Source organism: Bubalus kerabau, chromosome 2 (assembly GCF_029407905.1).
Source record: "Bubalus kerabau isolate K-KA32 ecotype Philippines breed swamp buffalo chromosome 2, PCC_UOA_SB_1v2, whole genome shotgun sequence".
Lineage (NCBI taxonomy): Eukaryota > Metazoa > Chordata > Mammalia > Artiodactyla > Bovidae > Bubalus > Bubalus kerabau.
In genome coordinates, this window is record NC_073625.1 from 197531578 (window position 1) to 197553136 (window position 21559).

The 21559-nt window shown below is 49.4% G+C and overlaps 1 protein-coding gene across 1 annotated transcript; it reads left to right on the forward strand.

Annotated features, from left to right (window-relative positions):
• The first annotated feature begins 172 nt into the window (after window positions 1-172).
• Window positions 173-19918, forward strand: ETS2 (ETS proto-oncogene 2, transcription factor). The gene is made up of 10 exons (XM_055569951.1): window positions 173-489; window positions 4961-5032; window positions 8322-8433; window positions 9676-9795; window positions 10105-10305; window positions 12157-12240; window positions 13439-13663; window positions 14720-14983; window positions 16517-16635; window positions 17713-19918. The coding sequence occupies exons 2-10, from the start codon at window positions 4961-4963 to the stop codon at window positions 17926-17928; spliced, it is 1413 nt and encodes a 470-aa protein (XP_055425926.1). The 5' UTR covers window positions 173-489; the 3' UTR covers window positions 17929-19918.
• The last annotated feature ends 1641 nt before the right edge of the window (window positions 19919-21559 follow it).

The window sequence follows — 21559 nt, forward strand, 5'->3', positions numbered from 1 at the left end:
CCTCCGGCTCCGTGCTCCTCCCCTCCCCTCCGCCCCTCCTCTCCGCGCGCAGGCTCCCCGCCTGGCCCCCTCCGCCGCCCCTCCTCCTCTCTCCCCTCCCCCTCCGCCCCTCCTCCTTGTCCCGAAGTCCCCTCCCTCCTCCCTCCTCCCTCCTCCCCCCCGATACCCCAGCTCCAGAAGAGCGCGCGGCGGAGGGGACCGGCCGGTTACTTCCTCCGGCGGCGGCGCGGAGCGCGGTGCAGCCACAGCCCGGATCGCCCCGATCGCCGCGAGCCGGCCCGCCGTCCCCGGCCCGCCCAGGCCTCCCGGATCTCCCGGAGCCCGCCCGCCGTCCCCGGTCCGCCCCGGCCTCCCCGAGCGCCCCGAGCCCGACCGCCGCCCCCGGCTTCCCCGAGCGCCCCACTCGCGCGCCCGCGCCCCCGCGCTCCCCGGCGCGCACCGAGGAAGCCCGGGCCCCGATCCCCGGGCGGCCCTGACCGAAGCGGCGCGGTAAGAGCGGGGTCGGGCCGGGTGGGGTGGCCGGGGTCCGGCGGGGGTCGGCGGGCGGGGAGCGCCCTGCGGCGCCCGCTTCTCTCCCGGGGAACCCAGGAACTGAGTTGGGGACGCGAGTGGCGCCCCAGATCCCCGGGGCGCAGCCGGGGTCCAGGCAGGGTGGCGACTATTCTTGGGATTCTGGGGTCGCGCCCAGGATCGGTCCGCTTGGGGTTCTTGTTCCCCAGGTGCCGAGTGGCTTTGGGGGTAGGTGGGTGGGCGGCGAGCAGGGTTCGGGGTGGGCCCGGCCGTGACGCGCGGAGCCGGCTCCGAACTTGGGCCGCGGGGCCTGGGGTAGCCGAGGCGGCTGGGGCGCGCAGGGCGCGCCGGCTCGTTTCACTTGCTTTTGTTTTAAAAGGAAACGCAGGCGTGAAGGCGGGGGTGGCTCCTGCCGGTGGGCGCCCGGCGAACCTGATTTCGCCTGGGGGCTTGGGGGACGCGAGAGAAGGTGTCTGAGGGCCCCTTTCGCGCCCCGGTTTGCAGGTGACTTACCGGAGGGCGCCGGGCCCGGCAAGATCCGGGGCGCCTGAAACACCTGGGGAACTGCGGCTCCCACCCCCGCTCCCGGTCACCTGCGCTGGCGCGTCCGGGGCCCTGCCAGGGCGGCAGGCAACGGGGGCGCGGGGAGGGTCCGGCGGCTCTACCGAGACCCCCGCGGGCTCCCCAGGACCTCTGCATTCGGGCCCCTTGATGCTGGGAGGTGAATGTGGGGACAGTGTCGGAAATGGGGTTATGGGTACGCAAGGCTGCCTCTAATTTCGGGATCTTACAGCATTTTGGACGAAGGGGTAACAGCGTTTGTGCGTATATGGCTTTTTTTTTTTTTTAAGCACTCGAGACTTTTTTATTGGCCTGTATTCAATTGTACGGTATCCTAAAATAGTATTTGACCTGCAGTTTATTTAGGGAATAAAGAAATGAGCAGCCCCCTTTGGAGATAGGGGTAATTAATGTTAATTTACCGGTAACAGATTCATCTTGTTCCATGCAGTGGAAGCGCCTGTGCGCTGTCTGCCATCCCACACCGCCACCAATCAGGGAGATACATCTCTAAGTTAAGGTTTATTAAAATTCTGAATAATATCACAGTACAGTAAACTAGTGTGCTGTGTGTCCTGCAGGGAAATAGTCTAACACTCATTTCTGGGATTAGTCATTCCTCTCTCTAAATTGATAGCTTTCAAAGGAAAAAGAAAACCAATCTTCAAAAGTGCGCTTAGGGTTTGATTTTTTTTTTCTTTTCTTTTCCAATTTGCCTAAATGCAAACCTGTGCTCTAATCTCGTAGAAGCAATCACTTGTTCCCATAAGGGTACTGTTGTTGGGCAAGTTCTACTTGTTTTAAAATTGAACATGTCTGCCATTTACCCATTTTTTTCTGTTGTTGCTCAAGAGCAGCGATCAATAGGGCAATGGCAAAAAGACCTGAATGTGAAATTGATTTATGTGGACTGATTTGGCCTGTCTGCTGTCTTCACAAGCCGTGTTGAGTAGAACTGTTGTTTAGACGCTAAGTCACGTCTCACTCTCTGCAACCCCATGAACCCCACCAGGCTCCTCTGTCCATGGGATTCTCCAGGCAAGAATACTGGAGTAGGTTGCCATTTGCTTCTTAAGGGGATCTTCCCAACCCAGGGATTGAATCTGTGTCTCCTGCGTTGGCAAACAGATTTTTTACCACTGAGCCACCTGTGAGCCTGTTGAGTAAAACAGGGGAACTTAAATTTGATTAGCTATGTGTTTGCCAGAAATGATTGGTAGAGCACTTTGATTCTACATGGTTTTTACAAAACAAATTAAAAGCCGAACAACAAAAGAATTCTATTCCGCAGCTGGTAATTAGAGCTCTTTATATGGGAGTGGTAGACTGTCTTTCCTCTCAGAATTTGTACACAAAAACCAGGCAAGGTTGCTCCATGGCCTTCCACATCTATTCTCGGTCCATCTCCGTGGAGCTCAAGAATGTGGAGTAAAGTCTGCAAGTCAGGAGAAGGAGATGGGTAACTGACACCCAAGATGTCCTTTCATTTTGGTCTCCTGTTTTGAGGCTTGCTGATGTCATCAACAGGTGACAGGGCTTCATTCATGCAGATCAGTGGCATAAAGCTCTCCATTAAGGAGCATTTTGCATCTGTGCAAAGTCAGCCAGCAGGAGCCTAGGCTTATGGTATCTGTGTGTGATCTCTGCTCTTCACTGCTGGGAGGAGGGTCGAGGCCTCACCGTTCAAGGGATCCTGGCTCAAGGAGGAGCTCAGGTCAGGCCATACCTCCAAGGTGTTTTGGTCTGCTCTGTGCCCCTGAGGGCTTCCCCCATCCTGCAGTAGCCCTGTGATCCTGGGCAAAGTCCTGGGACGGGGGTGTCTCTGTAGCTTCTCTGTCAGATGGCATAACATCTACCTCCCAGGGATATCAGACTGTTGAGTAAGGTGACAAGGCGTGGTCCCCCAGCTCAGGCTTAGCTCTTTGAAAGTAGGAACCTACCAGGGCAGTGATCATCCGTAGTGTATATTGATTTTTGATTGATTGTGGTTGACAGGATTCACCAAGTGGGGATTCTGAACAGACGCAGTCCCTTTTGATCCAGAACAACACCCCCTCCCCACCCCCCATTATTTACTGTCAAACCTTTCCAGCCTGCACCGGCCACCCTGATGATGACCTGCCCTCAGAGGTTTTTAACAACTGCCCCCACCCCCCAGGTGGATCGGTGGTAAAGCATCTACCTGCCAGTGCAGGAGACACGGGTTCCATCCCTGGGTCAGGAAGATCCCCTGGAGTAGGAAATGGCAACCCACTCCAGGATTCTTGCCTGGAAAATTCCATGGACAGAGGAGCCTGGCAGGCTCCAGTGCATGGGGTCATGGATTCTGACACTACGGAGCGTGCACACCCCTCGCCCCCACACACACACCCAGTGTCTCTGGCCTCCCCCGTGGCAGGGACTCTCCTCCCACACTGCCTTTCTAGACAAGGGTTGTGTGTGTGTGTCTGTATGCTGAGTCCTTAGGAGGTCTGGTTTAGCCATAATGTTGACCATAAAGAGAAAACAAGAAAGGACAAACTCGGATTAAGTAGTTACAGGAAAATATGCTGTTTGCCTCTGCTAGTCAGCCTTATCCATTGCACAATATTTTAATTACTCAAAGTTTTGGTTGAAACAGGTAGCAGCACCCAGTGGAGACCTCAGAATGGGCAGTGAGAGGTACCCATGAAGTTTCCTATTCTAGACCTCCTGTTCCTGGTCCTGAAGCCAGGAGGGTGGGTTACTGTCATGGGGGCTTTCCCAGGGTACTTGGAAATAAGCTTCAGTTGCTCTGTTTTTTTTCATCTAATGCTCTGGCAGGATTATCTAAGTACTTGTCTCACGAACTAATATTTAACTTACCCTGGCAAACAGTAACGTTTTAGGGCCCCAGATAAGTTTTCAGTTGATTACAGCAAATCACAGGTCACTTAGGGAACTGTCCAGTTGCAGGTCATACATGTAGCTCTTAAGTTTTCCAAGGGCCGCAGTTAAATACAGTGAAATAGATGAAATTAATTTCAGTTAACCTAACACATTCAGAATATTACATAAACACGCAGTAAACAAAGAGTCAATACTGAGATAGCTGACTTTTCGCTGCGAAATCTTGGAAACCAAGGGCAAGCACATCTGAGTCCACCCTAGTCCAGGGCCAAGTGCTCAGGAGTCACACGTGGTTAGCACACGGGCCAGCGCGGGTCCAAGGCAAAAGCCCAGGCCATCCAAGTAAGTAAGGCAGGTCCGCAGTCGGAGTTACTTCCTCTTAAAGAAACTCACAGCTGAGCAGCCCGCAAATGCAGGATTTTGAGCTTGTGTGCTCAACGCTGGAGAATCTGAGATGATGCAGGAGAGTTTCATCTCAAGCCGCGGTTCTTCCTTTCTCTGTGCTTCCTGAGCTTGGAGATGGGGGGAGGGCGCCTCCGAGGCGGGTCTTCCAGTGGGCTTTCTAGGATTTGGATCTGCCCAGGAGCGGCGGTGGCGGCTGGCCCTGGAGCTCCCAGGTTGAGCTGGCTGCCCCTTGCATGCAGGAGGTGGTCCATGGCCGGGCAGCCCACCCACCCACAGCCCCCAACAGCTCCTACACCCTGACCCGACCTTGAAATTGGCGATGAAAAACAGGTCTTCTGCACTCCTGTCCTGGAAGGACCCAGGCCCCCAGCCTTGCTATCCCAGCCAGCCGGAAGGCAGCTTTATCTGAGCCCTTCAGATCCTAAGGGAATTCTGCAGGCGGCATTATTATTTAATTCCTTGAGTAGCATCACCTTTGTGAGAAGAATTCCTGGCATTTGGTTCTGAATGACCTGTTAGGGCTGGAGCACTTGAACTGAGGTGTGGGTGCGGGTTTAACAATCGCCTTGGTTTGTTGCCTCTTTCAACTCTTAATTTTTCTTTCTTCTTGTTAAAGATGAATGATTTTGGAATCAAGAACATGGACCAGGTGGCCCCTGTGGCCAGCAGTTACAGAGGGACACTCAAGGTGAGTGAACGAGTCTTAATAAAAACTTAGAAAATTGGAAAGCTCAGTTTCTTGGAGTGAAAAAACAATTGGGTCCCAGGACACCGGTTCTAGCTGTGAGACTGGTTGTGTGACTCTGGACTGTTTGCTTAATCTCTGGGTCTCAGTGTTTTCCTCTGTTAAATGGGTTTCCTGGTGTTTGTTTGACTTATCCTCCAAGATATGAAGGAAACCATTCAATTTGTAGATGGTGAGACCTTTGGTAGTTGATTTCTGAGGCTCCTACCAGGTGGAACGTTCCATAAATTCTCAAGAGAATAGAACTGGAGGAGGTATCTATTCTATCCACCCAGGAAGTTTCCTCAAGTGATGGCAAAGAGCTGAACGAGCTTAGAGGAGGCAGGCAAGCCCAGTTATTGGCTGCTGTTCCTGCTCTCATCAGAAGGGTCAGTGCCCGTGGGGTTCAGGCAGTCTGTCCTTCCTGGGACAATTGCGGCTGTTTAAAAACAAAGAGAAAAACAGATTAAACAGCCTCCTCCCTTATAATAAACATTTCATGTAGCTTCTATCTCACTCCCTTTTGGGAACATTCTTTAGCAACACAAATTGATAATTTCCCATTTGCCTTCTCCAAATGTGACAGCGAGATTTGATTTTTTTTTTTTTTTTTTTTAGTGTTCTGTGATAAAGATGTCTCAGAAGCAGTGGTTTTAGATTGGTAGTGTTTTGTATAATATTGTGTCTCTGGCATGTTCCGCTTTTTACTATCGTTATGAGGTTGTTTGTCTGATCAAACCCCAGGAGGCAAAAACCGACACAGGTCTCTCCAGAGTATCATGAAACTGATCAGATTTCAAGCTAGTGAGGTTTTTGTTGTTGTTCAGTCTGGTCAGACGTTTTCACTGTGGCCTGGCAGAAACCATACAAGAAATTACAGTAATATTAAGTTTGAAATGACACCTCTAGAGAGAAAATTTCTCCTATAAACTCGAAGAGCTTAGGCCTGTGTGATTTCTGGGCTTGGAGAAGAAATCGTTCTTGCTGAAACTGATGTCTTGAAATACGCAGTGGGAATTTATCTTGTCTTTTGGCTTCTTGGTTTTAAAAACAGAACAGAAGTGCAGTCAGGAAAGGAAAGGCATTTCTTAGTCACCTGGGCCATGCTTTGTTGTTTAGCTGCTTAGTCCTGTACTACTCTTTGCAACCCCTTGGACTGCAGCACGCCCGGCTTCCACGCCAGGAATTTAAAAAATCTATCCGGTATGTCACCAAAATTAGCATTGCTATAAGCTATTTTATAAGCTATTTAATAAGCTGTTCTATAAGTCGAGATGAGTATTTCACACGTCCATGATTGGCCTCTCCCCGTCCCCCACCCCCCTGCCCCCGTGCGTCTTGGGCAGTTGGGTATCCCTGCTTTGGGTTTTTTGGGGGGCTGGGTGCCAACATCATTGGGCCAAGCTCCAACTTCTGCCTACCCTCTTATGTCATTCACTGTTCTGCATTTCTAAACAGAAAGCACACCAACCATTGGATCTGTAAATGTGTTACACACTTTCTAATTGATGACTCAACAAATGGGTCACTGCATTACACATGACATGGGATTTCCAGCTTATGTTGGAAAAATATAGCCGTTCTTCACGTTTTTCTTCCACAAGTTAGGCAATGATGAATCAGGCCTTTGTCTGTTACTTACAAATGACTCTTACAGTACAGGCTTTTCCATTTGTATTTGAAATTCTCACAGCTCCAGGCTTATCTTTCTGTGTCTGTCTCTTCCCCTAAATTGTAGGTAGTTTAACTTTAAATCTGTTTTCTTTGGAAATCTTTCCCCTTCATAGATGATGGGAGGCAGTAACGGAGTGACCTTTTCAATACACTACATTTTTACAAAATTAAATCTTAAAGAATGTTCTCATATGTATTTTGTTTGATTTTTGTCATTTGATATTTTTCTTTCCCTGCCTTTCATCTTAACTGCAGTGAGCTGAAGCTGTTTTGCCATGGATCATTTTTTTTCTTTTTTTCCCTCATTATTTATTTTCTTATATATTGAAGTATAAATATAGTAGGGCTTCTTAGCAGGTGTGGTGGTAAACAATCTGCCTGCCAAGGCATGAGAGGCAGGAGACACAGGTTTGATCCCTGGGTCTGGAAGATCCTTTGGAGGGGGAAATGGCAACCCACTCCAGTATTCTTGCTTGGAAAATTCCAGGGACAGAGGTGCCTGGAGGGCTACAGTCCATAGGGTTGCAAAAAGTCAGATACTATTACCTGTACACACACCTAGTTACTTTACATTGTTGTTAATTCCTGTTATACAGCAAAGTGGTTTGGTTATATTACACATATATACATAGATATACATGTACATTTTAAACGTATTATTTTCCATTATGATTTCTCATAGGATTTTTTCTTTTTAATTAGGGGATAGTGTTACATTGTTGTGTTAGTTTCTGCTGTACAACAGCATAAGAGGCATTTTCCTTATGCACACGGCCTGCGGGTCTCACCCATTTAGCTGAGAAGGGCCAGGTGTTTGGATTGAGGTGGTCTCCGAGTCCCTCCAGGCTCTGTTCTAAGACTCTCTGGGTTTTAGGTTTGTTTGCTTAACTTATACATTTAACTTGATTAGGCCATTAAAAGAAAATTCCCAGTCATTCTGATTCTGTGGTTGATGACAGGCAGACCTTGATAGACTGCACTTTGCTATACTGAGTTTTTTTTTTTTTACAGATTGAAGGCTTGTGCTAACCCTGCAGTCTAGCATTGATTGGCACCATTTTTCCAACAGCATTTGATCACTTTGTGTCTCTGTGTCACATATATCCTCGACATATTTTAAACCCTCTCTGCTAGCAAAAGGATTACCAAGGCTCAGATGATGGTTAGCATTTTTTAGCAATAAAGTATTTTTTAATTAAAGTATGTGCACAGTTTTTAGACACCATGCTATTGCACACTTAATACTATAAGAGTAACTTGCATATGTATTGGGAAGCCAAGAAATTTCTGTGACTCCCTTTACTGTGATGGTTACTTTATTTCGGTGGTCTGGAACCAAGCCTGCAGCATCTCCAAGGTGTGCCTGTAAGTTATCCAGAGTAAAGAGATCCTTTGGGTCACTTGGATCTTCTCAGAAGTCTGCTCAGAGTGCCAACTGGTCAATGCCATGCGTGGCTTTATAACTGGCAAATTGAATCAGGGTGTTTTGGTGAGGCTGCCCATGGACCACTTTTAAAACAGGTCATTAACTAAGTGTAAATGCCAACGTTTCCGTTTTCTTTTCCTCTTGCCTTTGCAGCGCCAGGCCGCCTTTGACACCTTTGATGGGTCCCTGCTTGCGGTTTTCCCCTCCCTAAATGAAGAGCAAACACTCCAGGAAGTGCCAACCGGCTTGGATTCGATTTCTCATGGTAATTTCTCATGGTTACTCAGACTTGACAATTGAGCGTGATGTCCCTAAGGATCTCAGTTCATAGATGACCGTTCGTAAGGGATGCATGTTGGTGTCTTGAATCTTTGTATGAAAAGTCAGACAGAGGCTGGGATCTGGGAGAAAACACTTCTTTTTTATGCAGCTGGTGACTCTGAAGTTCTTACCTGCCAGACACACCCCAGGGAGAGGAGGTGCCCTGCTGGGGGCAAACCACAGGGGGCCCTGAGCGGCTCCTTAGGCTGCTGCAACTCTGCAGCCAGCCCAGGCCCCGTCTCCCAGTCCCCTCTGTGACGCAGACCAGTGGACCTCACAGTGCGCCCCACCTTTTCATCCTAGGTTCACGTCCTTAGCTTAGATTCCTCCCCCCCACCTCCAGTTTTGGGGCAGAAAGTATTCCTGCTCATCTTTAACCATCTGCCTTTGTGCCTGTAGTTCTTCCTATCAGTGTTCTTCCTTTTGAAAGGAATAGCACATCAGGTGATGCCTCTGTGATTACTATGATAGCGTTATTAGCGGGAGACATTCCAGAGATGACTTTGTCACATGAAGTCAGTGCTAAAAAATAGAGCCCAGAAAATGAATTAAAACGCATATGCTTGCGTAAGTGTGCTGTCACGTGACCGCCATTCATCATTCTTGAAATTGCTGAGGAAATGCAGAGAAGGTTGTTTTTCAAAAAAATTGACGTCACAGGTGCTAAGTACTATGTGTTCTTAGCAGAACTGCTGTCCCTTTGCCTGCAGCTTAGTTTAATGGATGGAAGTCACTTCCAGATTAGCCATTGACAACCCCTTAAGGCTTTTGGTGAGAAACCACACAACTTCATCCGTTGTCAAAAATGTAAGACTGGTTGGCCTGCAAAAGAAACCTTACCTAGGTGTCGATCACTGCTTTCTGAAGTTTGGCAAAAATTCGACTTGAGTGTTGCTTTACATTTTTTTTTTTTCCAATAAGGGTAGTTATTAAATTTTAAGAAGTATAGTTACATAATGATTAAAATAATACGTGTTTTATTAAATTATAATATATTTTCTCAGTTTCGTTCAGAAACCGTTTTGGTTATATTAATATTTACACTCCTCTGGGGAATGATGCTGAAGACTGAGGATCCTCATTGTTCTTCCATAGGAGCTAAGACTCCCTCCCTCCTCCCCTATTCATTCTCCCTGTGCTGTGGCCAGCTGGAACTCTTAACGTCCCCATGGGGTTTGTTTTCTAGACTCAGCCAACTGTGAGTTGCCTCTGCTGACCCCATGCAGCAAGGCTGTGATGAGTCAAGCCTTAAAAGCCACCTTCAGTGGCTTCAAAAAGGAGCAACGCCGGCTGGGGATCCCAAAGAGTAAGTGCTGCTTCTTGGAGCTGTGTTCTGCCCTGCGCTGTGCTAGAAGGGGGAGTCGGGCTACCATAGCTTGAGATGGCATCATTTCAAGCATGTGCCTAGGGTGTCTTGGAAAGAGGGGCAGAGATCTCATGAAGCTGAGCTGAGCCACCCCTCTGAACACTTCTTCCAGCTCTGCTGTTAGCACCTCAGCATCTTCCTGGGTATCTGCTGGCTCATCACCTTGAGCCCTGGTGCCCATCGGGGCTCTGCAGGTAAATCAGGAGTGCGTCTGGCCTCACCGCCTTGCTTTTCTCCCCTCCCTGCTAGATCCATGGCTGTGGACTGAGCAGCAGGTGTGCCAGTGGCTTCTCTGGGCCACCAATGAGTTCAGTCTGGTGGATGTGAACCTGCAGAGGTTTGGCATGACAGGGCAGGTGCTGTGTAACCTTGGCAAGGAGCGCTTTCTGGAGCTGGCGCCCGACTTTGTGGGTGATATTCTCTGGGAGCATCTGGAGCAGATGATCAAAGGTACCTGTGAGCAACGGGGTGATTGTGGTGGGAAAGAGTGATAGGGGGAGCTGTGCATGCTAACTGGAGGGTCAGCGATTCAGTGATGGAAGGCAGATGGACTGAAAGTGGCATTGGCACAAGTCAGCTCCATGGTGGTGATTATAGATTTCATTTCCATTTAAGTACGTGTGTGGGGAGCATTAGCCACAAGGTGGGAGCCTTAGTCACCAAGGTGTTCAGTGTTGCCAGACCTCATGAGTCGGAGGCATACATGTGGCTCTGACGTCAAGGCAACTGGGATGCCCGTGTTTGGGGGCTCACTTTACAGAGCCTTGAGAAATCAGTTGGTCCCAACCAAAGCATGCCTTTGATAAACTGGGAATTTTATAATTATTTTCCCTAAGACCAGATGGGATCCCACAAAGACTTTTTGTTTTATGTTTATAAACAAATGTAGAAGTGATTGATGTATATTTTACACACTGAAATATTGTACAGAAACTAGCCTTCAAGCAAAAGAACTCTCATGTAGAAAATGTCGATTTAGACCTAAACAGAGCATTGAGACTAGTGTTAAAAATACATTGAGCTTTACGGGCGGTGACGCCCTCCCCATGAGCTCATGCCTCTCGCCAAGTATCTCCTTCATCCCTCTCCAAAAGAGACGAGGAAGCAGGAACAAGTGCCTCGTGCAGAGCCCCAGTTCCTGTTTCATGGGTGTGAAATGCCCAAGATGCTACAGAATCACCCTGTCTTTAGCCGTGCACAGGCAGTAGTTATGTGTGTTCACTGCTGTGCTGTTCTTGGCCAGCCTTCAGGAGGAAGAGCAACCTTACAGGAGGACCAGCCTTACAGAAGGCTGCTCCTTCAGACCGAAGCAGTGCTCAACGTACCACCTGTATCAAGACGAGTGGGAAACCTTCCCAATACACATTTTGGATAAAAGAAAAAAAAAAAACACATTGAGTTAAAAAAAGCAAAATATAGGAATCTTCAAGTTAAAAATATAAGAAAATAAGCCTGTTGGTAGAGTTCAGAGAACTATTTCTCATTCAATTGATTTTAAACTCTGAGTTTCAACACCTATTAGAGACTCAGCATCTTAAAAAGATCTCAGGGCCCCCCATCAGCTCTTTGTAGTTATGACTTCTGAGAGCCAGGAAAACCTAAAGACCCTTAAATTTTCCCTGAACCTGGACAAGTCTGACCTGACAAGTTTCTGTTTGAATCTGTTTGTTGGCATGTTGGACCCATTTTGCGATTCCTCAGTGTGTGTGTCTGGATATGTGTGTGTGTGTGTGTGTGGTTGTGTGTTTGTAGAAGTAAGTTCACACAGAGAATGCCAACCTTTTCCTTTTTAAAGTTCCTGGACACATGTGTCCCACTTGGAAGTCCATGGCACTGTTTTGACCTCTCTGTAGCTCTTCCCACGCGTGGACACACCTTAGGGTTTGAGGTGATGGGTCTGAAGCATCACCAGGGCAGAGAACCTGTCCACGTCCCTAATTGCTGTGTTCCCAGCCCCTGGCGAAGGGGGTACTTCATAAACATTTAGCTCTTTGTGGACTACATGGATGAATTCAATACATCATCTAGTTTGCTCAAATTATACAATAGAAAATTTAACTTTGCCAATGGCAGCACTAATTTTAGAAGTCTTTTTCTAGTCATTAGGAAAATACGTTGCTGTCTCTAGTACTTTTAAAAAACATAATGACACGGAATACCATTGGATTAAGTATGCAACTAAAATGCATTTCTTTGTGCTGGAATAACCGTAGAACAGTAATTCAGAAAGGAACTTTTTTTCGTTGCGTCGTTTAAAACCTCTCAATTTGTAATTTTCTGTCTCCTCTGTCAATTTTTCAGAAAACCAAGAAAAGAACGAAGATCAGTATGAAGAAAATTCGCACCTCAACTCAGTTCCTCATTGGATTAATAGCAATTCGTTAGGTCAGTGCAATGAATTCTGCCCTTGAGAGCTTGGTTCTAAGACTTCCTGTTAGATTCACAAAGGGTTCAAAGCCAGGGTCTAGACCTGCACTGTCCCACACAATGGTCACAACTCACAAATCCAGGCCACTGGTCACTTGAAGTGTTGCTGGTCCACACTGAGATGTGCAGTGAGATAAAACTCATGCCCACCAATCTGAAAGTCTTAATATAAATGTCTCCTTAATAATTTTTAAATTATGATTACATGTTGAAATGATAATGGATTTCTTGCATACATTCTGATCAGTTGTATCTGACTCTCTGTGACCCTATAGACTGTAGCTCACCAGACTCCTCTGTCATTGGGATTCTCCAGGCAAGAATACTGGAGTGGGTTGCCGTTTCCTCCTCCAGGGGATCTTTCCAACCCAGGGATTGAACCCACGTCTCTTGTATCTCCTGCATTGGCAGGCGGGTTCTTTACTGTCTCTTGGGTCAAGTAAAATGTTCAAACTTGTTTCGCCAGTGTCTTTAGTTTTCCAGTGGAGCTGTTAGAAAATCTAACGTTGCATTATGGTGGCTTGTGTTAACCTTTGCATTGGCCAGCGCTGGTTGAGGCAATTTATAACGCAAGGGGGCAGAATGGAGTGAGCCGATCGCCGGGGTCAGATCAGTGTAATAGATAAAGGTGGCAGGCACAGGAGGTATGTGAACAGCAGTACCCCATTTGCTCTGAACTTGGGATGTTAGGGAATTCGGGTCGGTGTTTCTGGTGGTTGATGCTGGTGAGCGCAGCTTACGGTGGTCCCCTCGGGCATGGGCAGGGTGACTGGACAGGCTCACTTATGGGTCACAGGCTGGACGGCAGATTGCTTAGTTGGTCTGGACCTGTTTCCTCGGAAGGCGAAAGAGCCAGTGACCCTGTCATCCTGAGGCTCCCATGGAAGCATTAGGAATATCCACCTGCAGCATTGCCCCCAGGGTCCAGAGGCTGCAAGCCTTTTGGGAAAGGGCCCTGGACTAAGAAGATGGACAGTTAGAACAGAGGAGGACTCGGTGGAAAAGCTGCCTGTCAAAGCCTCAGAGTGTCCACTGAGATCTTGCAGAGGGAGGGCTGGAGCAGGAGGGTCTGCTCGCGTTCCCTCTGGTTGGAGGCGTGTAGGGTCTCTGGTCATCACGCTGATGTCGCCTGACAGCCCGCGGTCCTGTGTTATAGGTTTTGGCGTGGAGCAGGCGCCGTACGGCATGCAGACACAGAGTTACCCTAAAGGCGGCCTCCTGGATGGCTTGTGTCCAGCGTCCTCAGCGCCCAGCACGCTCGGGCCAGAGCAGGACTTCCAGATGTTCCCCAAGGCCCGACTCAGCACCGTCAGCGTCAACTACTGCTCCGTGGGGCAGGACTTCCCGGCCGGCAGCCTGAACCTGCTCTCCAGCGCTTCTGGTGAGACCCAGGCTCCTGAGCGCCACTCTCGGTGGGGCTGGGGGTGTGATTTCCCGGGGCCACAGTCAGACCATGACCTGAGTTTCTTAATCAGTCGGCCCGTGCTCTGCCCCTGGAGGAGGTCAAGGGCTGGACTGCCGGGACCCGGCCACAGCAGCGATGCTCAGCGAGCTTGCTCCTCACGTGCCTCCGGCTCTGGTCCGGCCGGGAGGGTGTTGGGGAACCAGCAGAGTTTCTGCTCCCGTAGCGGGAGTCCTCCACCCACCCAGTGCGCTGTTGGAGGAGGCAGTAGAGGCAGGTGATGGGATGTCTTTGTGGAGACGAAAATGCATATTCCCAGGTGTCACAGTGATAAAGAACCCGCCTGCAGTGCAGGAGACATGAGACATATGTTCGATCCCTGGGGTGGGAAGATCCCCTGAAGGAGGGCATGGCAACCCACTCCAGTATTCTTGCCTGGAGAATCCCACGGACAGAGGAGTCTGGAGGGCTACGGTCCATGGGGTTGCAAAGAGTCGGATACAACTGAGCGACTGAGCACACTCGCAAGTATGCAGTGTATAAAACTCAGATTGGATTCTATATATATATATATATATATATATATACACCCCTGGGGACCACCACCCAGATTGAGATGGAGAGGGTGCCAGCATCCCACAAGGCTCTCTCTTACCCCCACCCACTCAGTAGCACTCCCCCTACCCCCAGAAGATGCTATTGTCCTGACTTTTCTCATCACCGTCTTTCCTGTTCTTGAACTGGATGCAAAGTGTTCTCGTGTTGGTCTTCTGCTCACATTGTGTCTGAGATCCATCCGCATGGCTCCCCATTCCCGTGCGGTGTAGCCTTCCGCTCGGAGCTACACAATGTCTCTGTCTTCTTGCCTTTTATGGAAGAGGCGCTTGAGTAGCGTGTTTATTCATAAGAAACAGGCGCCTCAGTGAGAAACCTGAGCTGCTGTGCACCGGCGGGGCGAACGCCTGGAGGGGCCGGTGGTCGTGCCTGACCTTGCGTTGTCCTAGAGGGGTCAGAGCCTGTGCTTGTCTCTGCCAGGGAAACCCAGGGACCACGACTCGGCGGAGACGGGCGGCGACAGCTTCGAGAGCTCGGAGTCGCTGCTGCAGTCCTGGAACAGCCAGTCGTCTCTGCTGGACGTGCAGCGGGTACCCTCCTTCGAGAGCTTCGAGGACGACTGCAGCCAGTCCCTGGGCCTCAGCAAGCCGACCATGTCCTTCAAGGACTACATCCAGGACCGGAGTGACCCGGTGGAGCAGGGCAAACCAGTTATACCCGCGGCCGTGCTGGCCGGCTTCACAGGTGCGTGCGCCCGCCTTGTTTATCAAGGGCGTTTCTCGCTGGACGACCTCGCGTTGGTGCTCCCGGTTTTATGCGTGCGGTGTCATCCTTAAGCCGAGCGAGCTGTCTCCCTGCACCCGAAAGAGGCCATATGGACAGGGATGTTCGTGGTCGCTGAGCTCAGCATAGTGTGTGAGAGTCCCCAGGCTGCTCCCTCACCTGGTCAGTCCTGGCCGGTCCCCAAAAGGAGAGGAGAACAGTGGGGGACACGGGCCCTGTAGGCTGAAGCTCTGACTCAGCCACGCCTGGAATTTCAGAGACTGTAGCCTGGTGGGGGAAGGGGCACAGAGCTGGCCTCCAATAACCCAGGCACTGTTTACCTTCTGCTTCTCAGATCCATCTTATTTTGAAGGTTTGAGTAACAGCTATTCTAGGCGGGGACAAATATTAAAGCTGTTTTTAGAACCAGATATTTCCAGGTTTTTTTTTTTTTTTAATTGCTTTCTGTGTCCTTAAATGTGCTTTTTTTCCCTTTTTTTATGCACCCCCCCCCCAATCCCATAGTTTGACCATATGGAGCCACTGGGGATTTAAAAAATACCTGCTTTTAAAAATCCAATAGGTTAAAATAAGAATACGCAGATATCCCATTTCTTTTCTGTCCTGTAAAACAAACAGCCATGAAAATTACTTGGAGAGTGAAAATAGCTGTCATTTTCATACATGGGCGTCAGGGCCTGATCAGAAGGGAAACAGCCACGGTGTGGGTGGGTTTTCATTTTAACGTTAGTGATCATCCGTTGCCTAGCCAGCTCTGTGGTTGACTAGGACAGTACTGGGACCGTAGGGCAGCCTAGCATGGCTGGTAGTAACCCATTTCACAGACAGGGAAGTGGGCTTGGAGGACGCTAGCTGTGGTCACTCAGGTCACAGCTGTATCCACGATGCGGTCACTGTGCCTTGGGGAATATATGGAGAGCACTTTGCAAAGCTTATACCTCACCGAACACATGCTAAGGCCCTGGCTACTCCCCTAGGTGCCCCAGTGACCACTCAGTCAACCAAGTCTTGGATCAATTTAGCCACTGTCATCTGGTCGGAAAGCTATGCGTGGGGTTCCAAGAATGACATGCCTCACTCTGTGCTGAAAGGCCCCTTCTGACGCCCCCACCCCTGTCCTACGAGGTGTCTCTAGAAATAAACCTTGAAAGTTATTACATAAGGAACAATTAAATGGAGGGAAGGATTTTGATGCCAAGGAGATGGTGGCCCAGAATTTGTTTTTTTGTTTCTTTTCTCCAAAAGACCAAGCCCAGCCATCAAGGGCCCGGTGATCTCTTTCCCAAGAGCAGGAGGCATGGGGGAAGAAGCCCTCACCTTGGGGTCTGGCCTCCTGCCATTAAAGTATCCAAGACTGTCACCAGCACCCAGCCCCACACCTTCACCTTGATACCCACTTGATACCACTTGATCTCACAGTTCTTGTTTCAGGAGGGTGACTCTAAAGCCTTGCTGTGTTTAAAAACATCTAACCCACCCCCTTCTCCCCTGCAGGAAGCGGGCCTATCCAGCTGTGGCAGTTTCTTCTAGAATTGCTCTCCGACAAGTCCTGCCAGTCATTCATCAGCTGGACGGGGGACGGGTGGGAGTTTAAGCTCGCTGACCCCGACGAGGTATGTCCAGACCTGGGGATGCAAGTCTCCAGGTTCTCAAACCTAATTCCATCACATGGGCTTTGCGTGCAAAAAACGGGTCCCAAGTATATACAAATGAGAGCGTTTCTGCAGGAGACAATTTCTGGCCCTTTAAGAGTCTTATTGCAATGATAAGCAGTTTAATATGCTGTACTCAGCGGCCTAGTTGTGTCTGACTCTCTGCAACCCCATGCACTGTAGCCCACCAGGCTCCTCTGTCCATGGGGTTCTTGAGGCAAGAACACTGGCGTGGATTGTGCGCGTGGCACTGTTGGGCTTCCCCATCTTGCTCTGTCATTGAGCCGAAAGGCGCAGGCTATAAACTGAGGCTTTTGCCTGACCATTGGAACATGTCGTAGGAAATTTGCCTTTTTCCCTTGCGGGGGTTGGGGGGCAGATACTGAGCCCCACTCCTCAGCTGAGCCAGCCCATCTGGATGAGAAAGCTGAGGGCAGGTCCCATAGCAGCCCTTCAAGGATAGTGCAAGGGGCGCCCTTGGTCTCTGGCACCTGTGGAGTGTGGTGCGTCACCTCCCCAGTAACCCAGGGTGGCAGAGGCACTGAGGAATGGAGGTGTCCACGTGACCTCGGTCCCACTGCAGCAGCTATGGACGCGGTGGTCTTGGAGTGCGAGCCCAGGAGGTGGGGGCACATAGCATTTCCTTTGTCTCAGGACCAACCCCTTGATTCTGAACCCTTGGCTCCCAAACACTTTACTGAGGGAGAAGCCTCAGCAGACGAAGCTGTGGGTCGGGGGACCCGTCTCCCTCATCTGCCTGTCCCTCCATTCCCAGATAAATACCCAGGGATACAGAGCAGGAAAGCAGACGGCATCTCTTCGGTCCCTTTGTGGTGGTCCAATAAGCATGCATCCAAATTGTCATCAGGGCAAAAGGGGTGCTTTTTCTTTCTTTCTTTTTTTAAAAATTAACTAATTTTGATGGGAGGATAGTTTTCTTTACAGTATTGTGATGGTTTTTGCCAGGACGAGGGAGACACATGTGCTTTTTTTCAATCGAGGAGTTTTAAAAGGCACCCTTTCCCATCCCCGCCACAGGTGGCCCGCCGGTGGGGAAAGAGGAAAAACAAGCCCAAGATGAACTACGAGAAGCTCAGCCGGGGTTTGCGCTATTACTACGACAAGAATATCATCCACAAGACGTCAGGGAAGCGCTACGTGTATCGCTTCGTGTGCGACCTGCAGAACTTGCTGGGCTTCACGCCCGAGGAACTGCACGCCATCCTGGGCGTCCAGCCGGACACGGAGGACTGAGCCCGCCCGGGCTGGGAGCGGGGCCGTCAAAGCGACCCGTCCCAGGACCCTGAAAGGCCGGACCGGCGCATCCGGCACGCCTACTGGAAGCAGTGGCCTTATTCCATCGGACACCGCAGTTCTTCGCCGAAAGCAGCACGGTTTCTCGTTTCTGAAAGCCTGCTGCCGGGAACCCGCCACTTAACGATGCTATTCCATTCTATCGGCCCAGGAAGAAGCTTGGGGCCCCCGGCCTAGCCCTGGGCGGGCTGTATGGTGACAGGATCGGTCAGGCTGTTGGGTCTTCTCAAAGGAGCGAGCGTGTCACGGACGCATACTTCTTGGATTTTTCTTTTGCCTTTTTGCAGCCAGGAATCGCACAAGAGCTCTCTTGGGTTCTGAGGGGGAGGAGGGGGCAAAGACACATTCTGTTTCTGAAGTTAGTTTGTATATATGACTGTAACCTTGTAATTGTTATCAGAGTCCCCTAACAGACCTATTTAACAGAAACTGTATATTGTAATTTAAAATAATTATATAACTGTATGTGAAAATAGGAATGCAGATGGCATTTTGCCATGTTCGCTGGTTTTCAAGAGCACTGGCGTCCTTTTGCAAACATTTAATCTGCTGGTGCAGATTAAGAGAAGTTGTAAAGTGTGTATTATTTACATTTAATATGCCTACAGGAATAAGGTCTAAGAAGGTTCATTCCTGTTTTGTTTTGTTTTGCCTAGGTTGTTATCTATGGCAAGGACTTTGTACATTTGGGAATTTTTATAAGAAACTTAATGTTATTATCTGGGGGCCTCTCCTGGCCTCTCTGCTTCTCCTTTAATTGTAATGTAAAAGCTATAAAGCAGTATTTTTCTTGACAGATGGCATATGTTTTCCATTTCTATGCATGCCTTGAAATAAGTTTATATACAAAACTTGCTTTATTTTTTAGTTCAACTGTTTTCCCCAGCGACTCACCTCCCCTGACCAGGCATTTCCTTCCCCAGCCCCACCCCCACACCCCAAATTATGCTGTATGATTAAAATAGGAAGACTATTTTTGGAAATAATGCGACTCCTTTTCAGAGATCAGGAGGGATTTATGTAGCAGCTATTTTTACTGCAAAAGTAATTCACTGGAAAAAAAATGTAATTTGTAAGAAAGTTTTATTTTTACTGCAGCACCATGAACCATGCAGAGCTGAAGGTGTAGGGGGAGGGAGGCTTAATTAATAAACCTCTCGGGCATGAGTGGAGCCTGATTTTGTCCCATCTTGTTTACCTGTGGAGTCTCAGGATTTCCCGACACCAAGCTGCTCCTTTCTGTTGAGTGTCCACCGTTTTTATTTTCTTGCACACAGAATGCCCAGAGGCAAAGAGAGGGTCAGCAAGATGGGAAAGAGAAGGCATTGGGGCCGTTCATGTGAAGAAAACGTCTTCATCGTGATGGAGACTTCCATAGTCCTTTCGAAGGAACCCCTGGTTCAGCCTGTGTTCTGGCTTTTGTAAACGAGCGAGTTGGTTTCCAAGTCAGACAGTCTTCACTAGCGTCTGAGGGGGACCAGTGGTGATGTCTCTGAAGACGAATCCTCCGTGTGATGAGACGGGGGAATTGGGTGGTAGGGTGAGCAAGGGAGAGCCGGAAGGGGGACCACGGAGTCTCGTACCCACACAAGACCGTTTGCAGTACTGCTAAGCACAGGATGTTCTTCTCAAGCAAGACCTGTTTATCTGCCGGACAGCTGTTTATAACATCAACAGACATGCAGCTGGGAACATCTTGCTGCTGAAAGAAATCGGCCATCCGCTCGCCCGTTTTATTTGGGCTTTGACTGCATGAATTTGCCAGTATTTGTCTGTTTTTATCTACAGAGTTGGCAATTTTACATGGCTCGAGTTATGGAAAATCAAATCCATGGTAAACCTTTGGCATGATAATAAACAGGACTTATATATCAAAGTTTTGTAATCTGGCCTTTTCTTTCTCAAATAATAAAGTATTTTGTTTACATCAGTTCCTCCTTGTAAGAGTCTTCATGCTTCACCCCTCTGCCTCCCTCCCCCAGCATGGAAGCGGTGGATCCAGAGTGCTGGGCCCGGCCCTCGGTGGCTGTCACTCCAGGTCACAGCCCCTTTGAACTGACTTTACACACCTCTGCTGCTGCTGCTGCTGCTGCTGCTACTAAGTCGCTTCAGTCTTGTCTGACTCTGTGCAACCCCATAGACGGCAGCCTACCAGGCTCCCCCGTCCCTGGGATTCTCCAGGCAAGAACACTGGAGTGGGTAGCCATTTCCTTCTCCAATGCATGAAAGTGAAAAAATAAAGTGAAACCGCTCAGTCATGTCCGATTCCTAGTGACCCCATGGACTGCAGCCCACCAGGCCCCTGCGTCCATGGGATTTCCCAGGCAAGAATACTGGAGTGGGGTGCCATTGCCTTCTCCGTTACACACCTCTTCCCCAGCAAATCTGGAACCAACTGTGAACCTTCCTGAAGCAATTCCCAAAAAGTGTTCCTTAAAGAGGTTTTTCAAGGAGAGATTAGAAAGATTCGGGTATCTTGTCTTCACCTGGGCTTCGGCAGAGCTCACAGAAGAGACCTAAGGATATTTCTGTTAAGAACACGAGGGTGGTGACATCCCTGGTGGTCCAGTGATTAAGTCTCTGCTTCCAGTGCAGTGGGTGCAGGTTTGATCCCTAGTCAGGGAACTAATGGAGAAGGCAATGGCACCCCACTCCAGTACTCTTGCCTGGGAAATCCCATGGACGGAGGAGCCTGGTAGGCTGCAGTCCGTGGGGTCGCAAAGAATCGGACACGACTGAGTGACTTCATTTTCACTTTCATTCACTGGAGAAGGAAATGGCAACCCACTCCAGTGTTCTTGCCTGGAGAATCCCAGGACGGGGGAGCCCATGGGCTGCCATCTATGGGGGTCTCACAGAGTCGGACACGACTGAAGTGACTTAGCAGCAGCAGGGAACTAACATCCCACATGCTGTGTGGAATGACCAAAAACCAAAATAGGTTTTTAAAAATCCAATTAAAGAAAGAAGAACCTTAGGGTTGGAAGCTCAAAGACTTGTAATTGAGGCCTCGACTGCCCTGGAGTTCTGACGTGACCAAGATGAGGGTGGTGGTCCTAGGACGCCTGAGCGCAAACTCATTCTTGGACCTCCTTTCCACTCTCCAGAATTAGTGAGGATTCCAGAACCTTAGATGGATCATGTCCAAGCTGTGCTGGAGCTGGCTCGCCATGGGCCAACCCAAGCTGAGGGTGTGGGCCTCTCCCCAACGCTGCATCAGTGAGGTATTGGTAGCTGGAACTTGGTTGGGATGAAAGCAGTTATACACCACCAAAATTAGCATCTGGGATGTCCTCTGTGGTGCAGTGGATCAGAATCCACCTCCCAAGGCAGCGGACATGGGTTTGATCCCTGGTTCCAGGAAGATTCCACATGCCTCAGGGTAATTAAGCCAGTGTATCAACAGCTACTGAGCCTGCATGCTGCAATCACAAAGCCCAGGCACTCCAACTTGAGAGTAACCCCTGATTTCTGCAACTACAGAAAGCCTCTGTGCAGCAACCAAGACCCACTCAGTGAAGCTAAAAATAAATATACATTTATTTAAACAAAACCAAAATCAGCATTTGCT